The 14,112-nt window shown below is 38.9% G+C and overlaps 1 protein-coding gene across 4 annotated transcripts in view; it reads left to right on the top strand.

Annotated features, from left to right (window-relative positions):
- The window catches only part of Ptp99A (Protein tyrosine phosphatase 99A), a 727,568-nt gene that overhangs the window by 622,236 nt on the left and 91,220 nt on the right, over positions 1-14,112 (top strand). For all 4 annotated transcript variants that reach the window (XM_070090786.1, XM_070090785.1, XM_070090787.1 and 1 more), the window contains one exon: positions 13,446-13,612. In XM_070090786.1, the coding sequence (XP_069946887.1) occupies positions 13,446-13,612 (167 nt within the window). The remainder of the gene's footprint in view (positions 1-13,445; positions 13,613-14,112) is intronic.

The raw sequence follows: 14,112 nt of genomic DNA, 5'->3' as shown, positions 1-14,112 counted from the left end.
AACCTTTTATCCACCAATACGTAATCTAATAAACTACTTTCGTTACGTGCTACATCATACCTTTGTATATTTATTTATCCTCTTTTTCATAAAATATGTATTACTTATTACCAAATCTCTTTCTATACATAGCTCAATTAAAGGCTCCCCATTTACATTTACCCCTGGCACCCTAAATTTACCTACTACTCCCTCCATAACATTTTTACCCACTTTAGCATTGAAATCCCCAACCACCATTACTCTCACACTTGATTCAAAACTCCCCACGCATTCACTCAACATTTCCCAAAATCTCTCTCTCTCCTCTACACTTCTCTCTTCTCCAGGTGCATACACACTTATTTTAACCCACTTTTCACATTCAATCTTTATTTTACTCCACATAATCCTTGAATTAATACATTTATAGTCCCTCTTTTCCTGCCATAGCTTATCCTTCAACATTATTGCTACTCCTTCTTTAGCTTTAACTCTATTTGAAACCCCTGACCTAATCCCATTTATTCCTCTCCACTGAAACTCTCCCACCCCCTTCAGCTTTGTTTCACTTAAAGCCAGGACATCCAGCTTCTCATTCATAACATCCACAATCATCTCTTTCTTATCATCTGCACAACATCCACGCACATTCAGACTTCCCACTTTGACAATTTTCTTCTTCTTATTCTTTTTAGTAATCGTTACAGGAAAAGGGGTTACTAGCCCATTGTTCCCGGCATTTTAGTTGACTTTTACAACACGCATGGCTTACAGAGGAAAGATTCTTATTCCACTTCCCCATGAATATAAAAGGAAAAGTAATAAGACCAAGAACTATTAAGATAAAATAAAAAAAAACTCAGATGAGTGTGTATAAATAAATGTGTACATGTATGTGTAGTGTGACCTAAGTGTAAGTAGAAGTAGCAAGACATACCTGTAATCTTGCATATTTATGAGACAGACAAAAGACATCAGCAGTCCTACCATCATGTATAACAATCACAGGCTTTCGTTTTACACTCGCTTGGCAGGACGGTAGTACCTCCCTGGGTGGTTGCTGTCTACCAACCTACTACCTATACCTATACCTTTCTCATGTACCATCTGCAAATATTCTATGGCTTGGATAGTATAAAAAATAGGTTGGGCAAATGTTTATGGATGGATGGATTTGAGAAGCATGCCCAGTTTGGGCCAACAGGCCTGCTGCAGTGTTCCTCCTTTCTTTTGTTCTTATGTAATAGAGAAAGGACACTGAAACATACTTTACAAGATTAAGATTTAATTTTTGAAGTATCCATATCGGCAATTTTCTAAGGTTCGATTTCGTCCATTTTGACTTAAGACCAGTTGGTCGGAACCAGGCTCGCTCGTAAGTCGGATGGTACCTGTACATACTGGTGTCTATTGCTAAGATAAGATTTTTAGGTAATCGAAAGTGTCCTCTGACCCCATAATGTTCAGGTTTTAGGTGCAAGGGGTCGTGGTTAATTATATCAAATGCTTTCCATAGATCTATGAAGAGACCCAGTAGAATTTAATTTTTTCGAGTGCCTTACACAGAAGTTCAAGCACATGTATAATTGCTTCATAGTACTTTTTTTTGGCCTAAATCCAAACTGGCAGGGGGTTCAGTATGTTGTAGGATATCAAGTAGGAGTAGATTTGTTTGTGAATTATTTTTTCAAAGATTTTAGAAAGAAGGGGTAGGTTTGATATAGGTCTATAGTTATTTAAATCAGTTGGATCGCCTCCTTTGAGGATCGGGGTAACCCTTGCAGTCTTGAGTACAGATGGAAGGTTGAAGGTTCAATGGACTTCTTAAAGAGAGTTACAATAATGGGTGACAACACATGAGAAGCTTTTTTATGAGTGGTGGTAGGTTATTTGGGTCTCCTGCCTTGTTCTTTAGTGTTTTGATGATGAGTAAGATGTCAGTGGGGGTTTGTTGGGGCTAGGAATAGAGTATTTGAGTAGTTACCAGTGAGGTAGTCTTTTGGCTGTGTGGTTAAGTTTGGGATTTTGCTTGCAAGTGTTGTTCCTATAGTCAAGAAAAATACGTTTAGTTTGTTGGCAGTATCTGTCAGCTGGATGAGAGGTTCCTCTGGTTTTGTAAAGTTAATCACTCTGTTTCGAGGCAGTTTTCTAGATCCTAGAATTTCAGAGAGGGTTTTCTCAGGTTTTTTTAATGTCCCCTTTTGTCATAAAATCTGTTTTCATAATACAGACTGTCCTCACTTACTGATGAAGTTCCGTTCCTAAGACCACGTCAGTAAACAAATTCGTCGCTAATCGAGGAATCGCCCCCTTACTGATACTTCAAAAATGTCACAACCCAAAATTAAAACATTCAGTTTTATGTTTGCTGTGAAATTCCTTTCAATCTGTTCATTATTAATGGTAATACAACATTAAATAGGTCAATAACTTACTTCCGAGATACAGTAAAACTCCGGTTTTCATCCGGGTCGAGTATAATACAATTCTGATTTTGACCACTTTTTTTCAGCAAATTTTTACTCTGGGTTTCATACATCGACTTGGAAATTGTATGTATCGGATGCGTCTGCCCGCCCAGGATGCCGCCGTCTGACTCAATCTGCCTCTGTCACTTGTCGAGTGAACAATCCTCCGCACTTTCATCCATTGTTTTTGGCGCTTGTTTATTGAATGCGACTGCAAAATAAGCCACCATGGGGCCAAACAATCAAAGATGTGGAGTTGTTGCTGTTGGTGTGGATCAACGAAAAACAGCTAGTGGGAGATAGTGTTATGGAGGGGATAATTTGCAAAAAGGCAAGACAGTTGCATACAGATCTTGTAAAGAAAATGCCTGGAACAAGTGTTGCTGTTAGTGAATTTAAGGCCAGCAAAGGCTGGTTCAACAGATTCAAGAAGCAAAGTGACATACACAGTGTGGTAAGGCATGGTGAGGATTTTTTGTGCGTCAGGGGTACAGTGACTCAAGCTGGTTCTAGTGCCAGTATAAGACAAAGAAGGAAAGTAACCTCAGATAGGGCTTTGATACCTGAAGTCCTTATGGAGGGGGATTCCCCTTCCAAACAATAACCTCTCCTCTCTCTCTCCCCTCCTCACCTTCTTCCATACGCCAACAAGAGTCTTCTATAAAGGTACGTATGTAATAGTGATTTAAATGCTCATTTATCCATTAAAATTAGTGCTTTATATTGATTTCTCATTGTTTTCTGTATATAAAATTATAGTTATTCTCTATAAAATGCATTTTTGTTAATACTTTTGGATGTCTGGAATGTCCATTTTGGATTTCGACCAACCTTCTGGAACTGATTAAGGATGAAAATCAGGATGCCACTGTATTCTAGGAAACTCGCCCTTTTTTTCAGTCTTTGCATAGGATAAATGATCTTCTGTAGTTATCCTTCAAGCACATAGTGCGCAATGTTTTCTGCAATGGTTGCGGTCACTTTTTGTTTTTTTATCTCGCAACTTATACAATATTTCATAGTGCTGAGAGGCACACCCCTCCACACATTATGGGCAGTCATGAGTTACCGAGACACTGCTCACTTCTCTCTCTCTCTCTCTCTCTCTCTCTCTCTCTCTCTCTCTCTGTCTCTCTCTCTCTCTCTCTCTCTCTGCCTCTCTCTCTCTCTCTGCCTCTCTCTCTGCCTCTCTCTCTCTCTCTGCCTCTCTCTCTGCCTCTCTCTCTCTCTGCCTCTCTCTCTGCCTCTCTCTCTCTCTCTCTCTCTCTGCCTCTCTCTCTGCCTCTCTCTCTCTCTCTGCCTCTCTCTCTGCCTCTCTCTCTCTGCCTCTCTCTCTCTCTCTGCCTCTCTCTCTCTCTGCCTCTCTCTCTCTGCCTCTCTCTCTCTGCCTCTCTCTCTCTGCCTCTCTCTCTCTCTCTCTCTCTCTGCCTCTCTCTCTCTCTCTCTGCCTCTCTCTCTCTCTCTCTGCCTCTCTCTCTCTCTCTCTCTCTCTCTCTCTGCCTCTCTCTCTCTCTCTCTCTCTCTCTCTCTCTCTCTGCCTCTCTCTCTCTCTCTCTCTCTCTCTCTCTCTCTCTCTCTCTCTCTCTCTCTCTCTCTCTCTCTCTCTCTCTCTCTCTCTCTCTCTCTCTCTCTCTCTGCCTCTCTCTCTCTGCCTCTCTCTGCCTCTCTCTCTGCCTCTCTCTCTCTGCCTCTCTCTGCTATAGCTAGTTCTGCCCACTTTGTAGCAATGCTAAATGGTGAATTAAATATGTATATTAGAAAGAAAGAAAAGAAAAAATGAAACTCCCCTGAGGAACCCCGCTTGTGACATGCCCCCCATTCTGATTTCTCCCCATTTATGCAAACTCTCTGCTGTCTATTTGTTAGCCATGCCTCTACCAAGAAATTTTAATGAAAATAAGAAAAAATTTTGGAGTGAGTTAAACAAGTTAAGAAAGCCTAGGGAAAATATGGATTTGTCAGTTAAAAACAGAGTAGGGGAGTTAGTAGATGGGGAGATGGAGGTATTGGGTAGATGGCGAGAATATTTTGAGGAACTTTTAAATGTTAAGGAAGAAAGGGAGGCAGTAATTTCATGCACTGGTCAGGGAGGTATACCATCTTTTAGGAGTGAAGAAGAGCAGAATGTAAGTGTGGGGGAGGTACGTGAGGCATTACGTAAAATGAAAGGGGGTAAAGCAGCTGGAACTGATGGGATCATGACAGAAATGTTAAAAGCAGGGGGGGATATAGTGTTGGAGTGGTTGGTACTTTTGTTTAATAAATGTATGAAAGAGGGGAAGGTACCTAGGGATTGGCAGAGAGCATGTATAGTCCCTTTATATAAAGGGAAAGGGGACAAAAGAGACTGTAAAAATTATAGAGGAATAAGCTTACTGAGTATACCAGGAAAAGTGTACGGTAGGGTTATAATTGAAAGAATTAGAGGTAAGACAGAATGTAGGATTGCGGATGAGCAAGGAGGTTTTAGAGTGGGTAGGGGATGTGTAGATCAGGTGTTTACATTGAAGCATATATGTGAACAGTATTTAGATAAAGATAGGGAAGTTTTTATTGCATTTATGGATTTAGAAAAGGCATATGATAGAGTGGATAGAGGAGCAATGTGGCAGATGTTGCAAGTATATGGAATAGGTGGTAAGTTATTAAATGCTGTAAAGAGTTTTTATGAGGATAGTGAGGCTCAGGTTAGGGTGTGTAGAAGAGAGGGAGACTACTTCCCGGTAAAAGTAGGTCTTAGACAGGGATGTGTAATGTCACCATGGTTGTTTAATATATTTATAGATGGGGTTGTAAAGGAAGTAAATGCTAGGGTGTTTGGGAGAGGGGTGGGATTAAATTATGGGGAATCAAATTCAAAATGGGAATTGACACAGTTACTTTTTGCTGATGATACTGTGCTTATGGGAGATTCTAAAGAAAAATTGCAAAGGTTAGTGGATGAGTTTGGGAATGTGTGTAAAGGTAGAAAGTTGAAAGTGAACATAGAAAAGAGTAAGGTGATGAGGGTGTCAAATGATTTAGATAAAGAAAAATTGGATATCAAATTGGGGAGGAGGAGTATGGAAGAAGTGAATGTTTTCAGATACTTGGGAGTTGACGTGTCGGCGGATGGATTTATGAAGGATGAGGTTAATCATAGAATTGATGAGGGAAAAAAGGTGAGTGGTGCGTTGAGGTATATGTGGAGTCAAAAAACGTTATCTATGGAGGCAAAGAAGGGAATGTATGAAAGTATAGTAGTACCAACACTCTTATATGGGTGTGAAGCTTGGGTGGTAAATGCAGCAGCGAGGAGACGGTTGGAGGCAGCGGAGATGTCCTGTTTAAGGGCAATGTGTGGTGTAAATATTATGCAGAAAATTCGGAGTGTGGAAATTAGGAGAAGGTGTGGAGTTAATAAAAGTATTAGTCAGAGGGCAGAAGAGGGGTTGTTGAGGTGGTTTGGTCATTTAGAGAGAATGGATCACAGTAGAATGACATGGAAAGCATATAAATCTATAGGGGAAGGAAGGCGGGGTAGGGGTCGTCCTCGAAAGGGTTGGAGAGAGGGGGTAAAGGAGGTTTTGTGGGTAAGGGGCTTGGACTTCCAGCAAGCGTGCGTGAGCGTGTTAGATAGGAGTGAATGGAGACGAATGGTACTTGGGACCTGACGATCTGTTGGAGTGTGAGCAGGGTAATATTTAGTGAAGGGATTCAGGGAAACCGGTTATTTTCATATAGTCGGACTTGAGTCCTGGAAATGGGAAGTACAATGCCTGCACTTTAAAGGAGGGGTTTGGGATATTGGCAGTTTGGAGGGATATGTTGTGTATCTTTATATGTTTATGCTTCTAGACTGTTGTATTCTGAGCACCTCTGCAAAAACAGTGATAATGTGCGAGTGTGGTGAAAGTGTTGAATGATGATGAAAGTATTTTCTTTTTGGGGATTTTCTTTCTTTTTTGGGTCACCCTGCCTCGGTGGGAGACGGCCGACTTGTTGAAAAAAAAAAAAAAAAAAAAAAAAAAACCACTACCCAGGAAAAAATTTCTCCTTAAGTTTTCTCAATAGCCTCTGATGTGGAACTCTATCGAAAGCCTTACTGAAGTCCATATACACAACATCATATTCATTACCATGATCTACCTCCTCAAACACCTTAGTGAAAAAAGTTAGTAAATTCATAAGACAGGAACGCCCCTTTGTAAAACCATGTTGAGATACATTAATCAATCTGTGACTATCAAGATGGCTACAAATTGCTTCAGCAATTATTGATTCCATTGCTTCGGCAATTATTGATTACATTATGTGAATGGCTAGGCAGCGAAGGCTGCCTCTCCAGGATAAGATCATAAGATAGATATGTTCTTTCGTCTGTACCTCTGGTCTATAACAAAAGAAAATGGTGTTTATCAGGGCAAACACTCCTAGATCACTTATCATAAGAGAAAACTCAAAAATAGCAAGATTTTTCCCATTTTTTTTTCCGGGTCTTATGTTATGCATGCTATTACTGTACCTCGATTGTCTCAGAAGTAAGATATTGACCTATTTTATGCATGTTCACTGTTAATGGACAGATCAAAATGATTTTCACAACAAACATAAAACAATGTGTGCATTTTCTGTCTCTCATGGTATCTTAAGAAAAGTTTAAACTTGGTGAACAAGGTATGTCGATGGTAATAATAATACTAAGAAGTAATCGCTCTGGAGTGCTTTATATGTCATACATATTTTATATTGGTTTGGTAGCCGACATTTAAAGCACTCCAGAGTGATTATTGTTACCATTGACATACCTTGTTCACTGAGCTTAATCATTTATTAAGCTTCCATGAGAGACAGAATGTAAACACACAGATGAACACACCAGCTAGCCAATTTACTGTGAACTTTGGTACTTCTTCCATTTTCCTCTTGTTTTTCCTCTTCCAAGTGCTGCTGCACTTCTAACCCTATCTTATACTATGGGGTACACAATAAAGTACAAATATGTAGTCTTGGAGACTGTGAAAGCTAGTGTACTGAGTAGCTGTAGGAAGGAGTTTGAGATGCTTGATGCTGAGATGCTGCACTGCCTGTTTCCATGATTCAAGTTCTTGTACAGCATGCAATACTGACTTGTCAGAGAGCCTGTCGTAAATCTGAGTTGTTGGTAAGTAAGGAGAGGCTGTACAGTTTTTTAGACTTTCTTATTAGATTAGTAAGTGTTGATGAGTAAAGTTTTGTCTGTTCCTTTGTTATTTGACCCATTCTGTACTGTTTTTCATAAAGATGTTTTTTGCCAATGGATTTGAGGATACTGTTTGTAAGCCAGGAGCTGTTTAGTCTTTTGGCTGTGATCTGCCTTGTTTTTATTGGACAATGACTGTTACAGAGGTTTTGGGTTTTTTGTAGAAAATTTTTGACTTCAGTATCGAGGTTGGCTGCTAGCTCACTCTGTGAGTCAGTGTTACTTAACGCTGAAATAAAATTATTTACTGATGACTGGTGGGAAAAGGCTGACATGTTAAAAAAAAAATTAAATCTTATTTGAAATATGAATATTAGAGGAAAGCCAGAGCTTAGCACATTTATTTCCATAGTATTTTACAGATATACATTTTTTTGCACATGATTTTTGTGATTCCTTCTGCATGACTATGTCAAGAAGGATTCCTGATTCTCTCATTTCAAGTAACATCAAACTGAGATTGCATCCTACTTCAATTGAATTAGTTCTTCACATGGGCAGTGTCCTTAATTCTTTCATTGTCACAACCCCATAAATTAAAAGCTGACAGTGTTGCAATTTACAAAAAAGTATTTATCTACTAAAGTGGTAGAGAATATTTTTCTGAAGAGAATTACACCAGAAGCATGATATTTGATGGAAAAACTTAGGGAATTTTGCAGGGACAAATTTGGTAGTCTGGGTGCATTGTATACATTGGCAATTTTGCCCATTTTGAATCCCATATTAATCCAATTTCATTGTTTAATTCAACCCAATTTCTGGCTATTTTGCTAGTATGCCTTCTGTTCTATTGAGTGAGTGCAAGAAACTGCCCATTCAACTATCAAAACTACCCTATAGAGTGCAAATAAGTCAGTAATTTGGCCAGTTTTACAAAAAATTTAACAAATTCCAGTTTAAAACAGTCTAAAATAAACACTAGGCATTCCAGCCACTAAACCAATCCATTCATTAATCGTCCCCCAGCCCCTCTCATATAATACTTGCCCTCCCTTTTTTATTCCATCACACATAAAAAAAAAGAAGTTTTATCCTGTTTCTTGGATATTTAACCCCTTAACTGTCCAAACGTAGATCTACGTTCACTCTCCCAGCGCTCCAAATATTTTGAAAAAAAAAAAAAAATTAAAAATGAAGAGAATGGTTTTTTACAAAAAAAATCAATACTTAGAGATATAAGGGCACAAAGTTGGCGCTTGTCACTCGCCTGATGGCAACATTTTTTTAATTTGTATAATTATTTTTTTTAATAATAATTTTTTTTAATTTGTATAATTTTTATGTTCGGATAATTACAATTTGTAGTAGTTCTTGTGATTTCATAGTTAATCTTTGTTCTGATACTAATATTAAGTAATGAAAAAATACTCAAATAGTCACAAACACATTGACAGGTGAACATTTTTACCTACCTTAGTCACATACTATTATCTAGAAACATATACAGTATTTATAGGTCCCAGCAATGTTTTGGATATGCGGGAGTATATAAGAATAATAATAATAAGCTCCCTTGAAACATGATGTAAGACGTGTGTCACTCCACTGCTGACAGTGCAGCTAATGGTGACATTTGATGAGTGTACACTGCCTTTGCTTTATTTGTTTTCACTGTTACAAATAAACATGTCTGTCTGTCTAGCTCTCTGTCCATCTGTCTGTCTAGCTCTATCTGTCTAGAGCTCTGTCTGTGTGTGTGTTTTTCTGTCTGCCTCTGTGTCTCTGTCTTTCTCTCTCTTGTTTCAGAGAGTTGTTCATGAACCAACTGATGTTACACACGATCACGTCTGCTTCCTGAACAAGGGAAAATGCGTATTACTTGACAGTTGCCAGTCATGCATATTATGCATTATATCTACAAGCACAGTATAGCTTTTTGTCTGGATTTTTTGGGTTATCCTAGGTAATTTACACTGTATAATTGAATTTACGTATGTGTTCCTGTGAGATAGAGACAGAGATACAGAGAAAGAGACAGACACAGATACAGACAGACAGAGATACAGACAGCCAGCCAGCCTGCAGAACACATACTGTACATTCCAGAATTGTTTCTTTTTACTTAGGGCATAGGTTATAAGACATTCTGGCAGGATGACACTACCAGTGGTACCAAATTTTGAAAGGGTGTTTCACAAATGTTGCACATGGGTTATTATCAAGGTTTTTGAGATTTCCGTGATCACTTGTGGCCACATCCACCACATAGCCACTAAACACAGGGTCAACATCACTTTCCTCTTAAAAGGGAAGTGTTAATACGACATGACATCAGTGAATCCTTGGTGTTTGCTACGCTGTTTGCTCTAGCTGGCGCTCAATTGAATTGGTGCTCCCACAAGGTACTAAGTAGTCCCAGATTTTTTTTAATACTGCGCACACCAAGGGTCAAGACCCATTCTGTGCTGACCAGTCATCTCAGGCCAATCGTGCCAAATTTGGAGGCAGGAAAAACAAAACGTAGAGCTATGTTTGGAGCGCTAGCAGTAAGAACATAGATCTACATTTGGACAGTTAAGGGGTTAATTATTGTATGGCCAAGAATTATTGGTCAGGGTTTAGACTGTCCCAGTAACTGAAGCAGACCTAGTAAAAAAGTCAATAAAACAACCTGGGAAGGAGGGAAGTGTGGGGAAGCTAGGGAAAATCACCAAAAATCTTACATTTCCAACACATTGTGGTCTATTTGATCAGTTGATTCCAAGAAATAGCCAGTAAAACCATAAAAAACTACTCTAGAAAACAACTCGGTTGGTATTTTAAACTAAACACAAGGTCAGAAGTTTGTTTTTCCTATTGTACACTGCATGGGGCAGGACTTTTTTTTTATACTGTGCGCACCGACTGTATAGACCCATTTTTTTGTATCTAGGCCAAAATTTATTGCTACTAGCATATTTGAAGACACCATGGTTAAAACGGATTTATGCGAGTGACGCTACGTCATTAACACAAGCCTCTGTCTCCACACAGATGTATCTTACTTCCTAATACAGTATGAAAACAATTTACTACTCCTTAATTCCTTAATTCTTTTAGTAAGATATTGATGAGTAACTTTTATCTAATATTCACTAGTAATAATACAGCATGCATGTTAGATAGGACTGAATGGAGACAAATGTTTTTTTTTTGGATTTGAAGAGCTGTTGGAGTGTGAGCAGGGTAATATTTTCTGAAGAGATTCAGGGAAACCAGTTAGCTAGACTTGAGTCCTGGAGGTGGGAGGTACTATGCCTACACTATAAAGGAGGGGTTTGGGATATTTACTGTTTGGAGTGACACCTGAACTGTCATATCTGCACTCCTCTGCCTCTGAATGATGGTGAATTTTTTTTTTTTTTTTGGGGGGGGGGGGTGTCACTCTGCCTCAGTGGGAGATGGCTATCATGTTGAAAAAAAAATAATAAGGCAGGTTTAGTAATGAGCTATTTTGTGTCCATTTTTTGTGGTACTCTTTACTAATAATATGGCCTGTACCTGGCAAGTTTAAAAGTGAAATATTAGTGTATTTGAATTTACAAATGTGTTGAACATTGATATACTCATCACTTATTATTTTGTATGCTCTTTAGAAGACTTATGCTAATTAATAATAATCATAGTTATACTTGCATATACAGTAGGGAAAAATAAGAGCTTTATCCCTTTGACTGTCGCAGGCCCCTTTCTGAAACTGTCATTCTATGTCGATAAATTTTTGGAAAAAAAATTATTTTTTCTTATGAAATGATAAAGAATCTTTTCCCGATGGTAATGACACCAAAAGTACGAAATTTGGTCAAAAACTCACAGAATTACGCTCCCACGAAGTTAGCGGTCTTGGTGACACATATGCATCGGCGATTTTGCCGAATTTGAGCCCTGTTTTTGGCCAATTCCTTTGTTCCAGTTGACCAAACTCATAGCTATTTCTTTAGAACTCCATTTTTTCTATCTGTTGAGTACAAGAAACCGCCAATTTACAGATTTGAACTACCCAATAAAGTGGTTATGAGGATAAAAATATTAGGTGATGAAAGATTGGATATCAGATTGGAGGGAGAGAGTATGGAGGAGGTGAATGTATTCAGATATTTGGGAGTGGACGTGTCAGCGGATGGGTCTATGAAGGATGAGGTGAATCATAGAATTGATGAGGGGAAAAGGGTGAGTGGTGCACTTAGGAGTCTGTGGAGACAAAGAACTTTGTCCTTGGAGGCAAAGAGGGGAATGTATGAGAGTATAGTTTTACCAACACTCGTATATGGGTGTGAAGCATGGGTGATGAATGTTGTAGCGAGGAGAAGGCTGGAGGCAGTGGAGATGTCATGTCTGAGGGCAATGTGTGGTGTGAATATAATGCAGAGAATTTGTAGTTTGGAAGTTAGGAGGAGGTGCGGGATTACCAAAACTGTTGTCCAGAGGGCTGAGGAAGGGTTGTTGAGGTGGTTCGGACATGTAGAGAGAATGGAGCGAAATGAATGACTTCTGTAGTGGAAGGAAGGCGGGGTAGGGGTCGGCCTAGGAAAGGTTGGAGGGAGGGGGTAAAGGAGGTTTTGTGTGCGAGGGGCTTGGACTTCCAGCAGGCGTGCGTGAGCGTGTTTGATAGGAGTGAATGGAGACGAATGGTTTTTAATACTTGACGTGCTGTTGGAGTGTGAGCAAAGTAACATTTATGAAGGGGTTCAGGGAAACCGGCAGGCCGGACTTGAGTCCTGGAGATGGGAAGTACAGTGCCTGCACTCTGAAGGAGGGGTGTTAATGTTGCAGTTTAAAAACTGTAGTGTAAAGCACCCTTCTGGCAAGACAGTGATGGAGTGAATGATGGTGAAAGTTTTTCTTTTTCGGGCCACCCTGCCTTGGTGGGAATCGGCCAGTGTGATAATAAAAAAAAATAATAATAAAGTGGTCAGACATTGGCAATTTGGCTAATTTCACGCAAATTAAAAAGATGCCAATTTCAAAATAGGGTCCAGAATAAACAATGTAGACATTCTTGGTACTAAAATAACATATCCTCTATTCATTAGTCACGTCTCTAGGCCCCTCTTGTATTACTATTGCTTTCTGTTTTGATTTTTTTTTCATACAAAAAAATACAAAATTTAATGTTATGCAGACTATTGCATTATTGTAAAAATGGTATAAATAATATCAGTGCACTAGTGAAAGAATATTAGACGACTCAGTTGAAGGGTATTGGATGTGTGGTGTGACTTGCTTACTCCTGAACATTGGTAAAAATCGAACATTTCTGCTACTTTGAGCTCAATTTCAAGGTCGTTTTGCTTACTCCTGAACATTGGTAAAAATCGAACATTTCTGCTACTTTGAGCTCAATTTCAAGGTCGTTTTCATCATGAAAGTAATCAAAATCATCTCTATTTCTGTAAGATGTTTTCCATTTTATCACCTGAGATCATGAAAACGGGAATACAACGATAAATACTATACGAAAATACACCTCAAAGTTGGCGTTTTAATCCAAAAAAAACGGTCAGTTTTTTTTTCTCATTATGCACTGCATGCTGCAGGATTTTTTTTGTGGTGCACACTGACCACACAGACCCATTCTCTCACAGGTGGGCCTACCAGCTTTCTCCCGCTTGATTTGAAGCCACTAGAATTTACGTGTATAAATACGTCAGAAACAGTTGTGCATGAGACGTATATACGACCAAAACAGTCAAAGGGTTAAATATAATTTCAGTATTGTGTGCAATTTTTATGCTTAAAAGCTAAACTTGTACATTTCAGGTATACTTGATTAATGAAATCTGTTCTTTTAGGTGAAATGCAAGAAATCAGGTGGGGGTGAGCGTATTATATACCAGTATCACTACACCAACTGGCCTGACCATGGTACTCCAGACCATCCTCTGCCAGTTTTATCATTTGTACGCAAGTCTGCTGCAGCTAACCCAGAAGATGCAGGTCCTATAATTGTCCACTGCAGGTATGCATAATGTATTGTAATTGCGTTATTCAAATCTTTACGTTTTTGTTTCTAGAATTATGCTCAATTTATCAAAAATATATGATCATTTTCTATACTGCAGGGAATGTTTGTTGTTTTTAAATGGATTTTTGGGAAGATATTACTGTCTTGTTTCTCTTCTTGTATCCTGGCCTAGGACTAGGTTTCTGTTAACCCTTTGACTGTCATAGGCCCCTTTCTGAAACTGTCATTCTATGTCGATAAATTTTTTGAAAAAAAAAAAAAAAAATATGAAATGATAGAGAATCTTTTCCTCCCAGTTGTAATGACACCAAAAGTTCGAAGTTTGGTCGAAAACTCACGGAATTACGCTCCCACGAAGTTAGTGGTTTCGGCAACATATATGCATCAGCAATTTTGCCAACTTTGAGCCCTGTTTTTGGCCAATTCATTTGTTCCAGTTGACCAAACTCATAGCTATTTCTTTAGAACTCTGTTTTTTCTATCAGTTGAGTATA

The sequence above is a fragment of the Cherax quadricarinatus genome, chromosome 33 (genome assembly GCF_038502225.1).
Source record: "Cherax quadricarinatus isolate ZL_2023a chromosome 33, ASM3850222v1, whole genome shotgun sequence".
NCBI classification, from domain to species: Eukaryota; Metazoa; Arthropoda; class Malacostraca; order Decapoda; family Parastacidae; genus Cherax; species Cherax quadricarinatus.
Note: the sequence above shows the minus strand (reverse complement) of the source record. Positions and strands in the feature narration are given on the sequence as shown.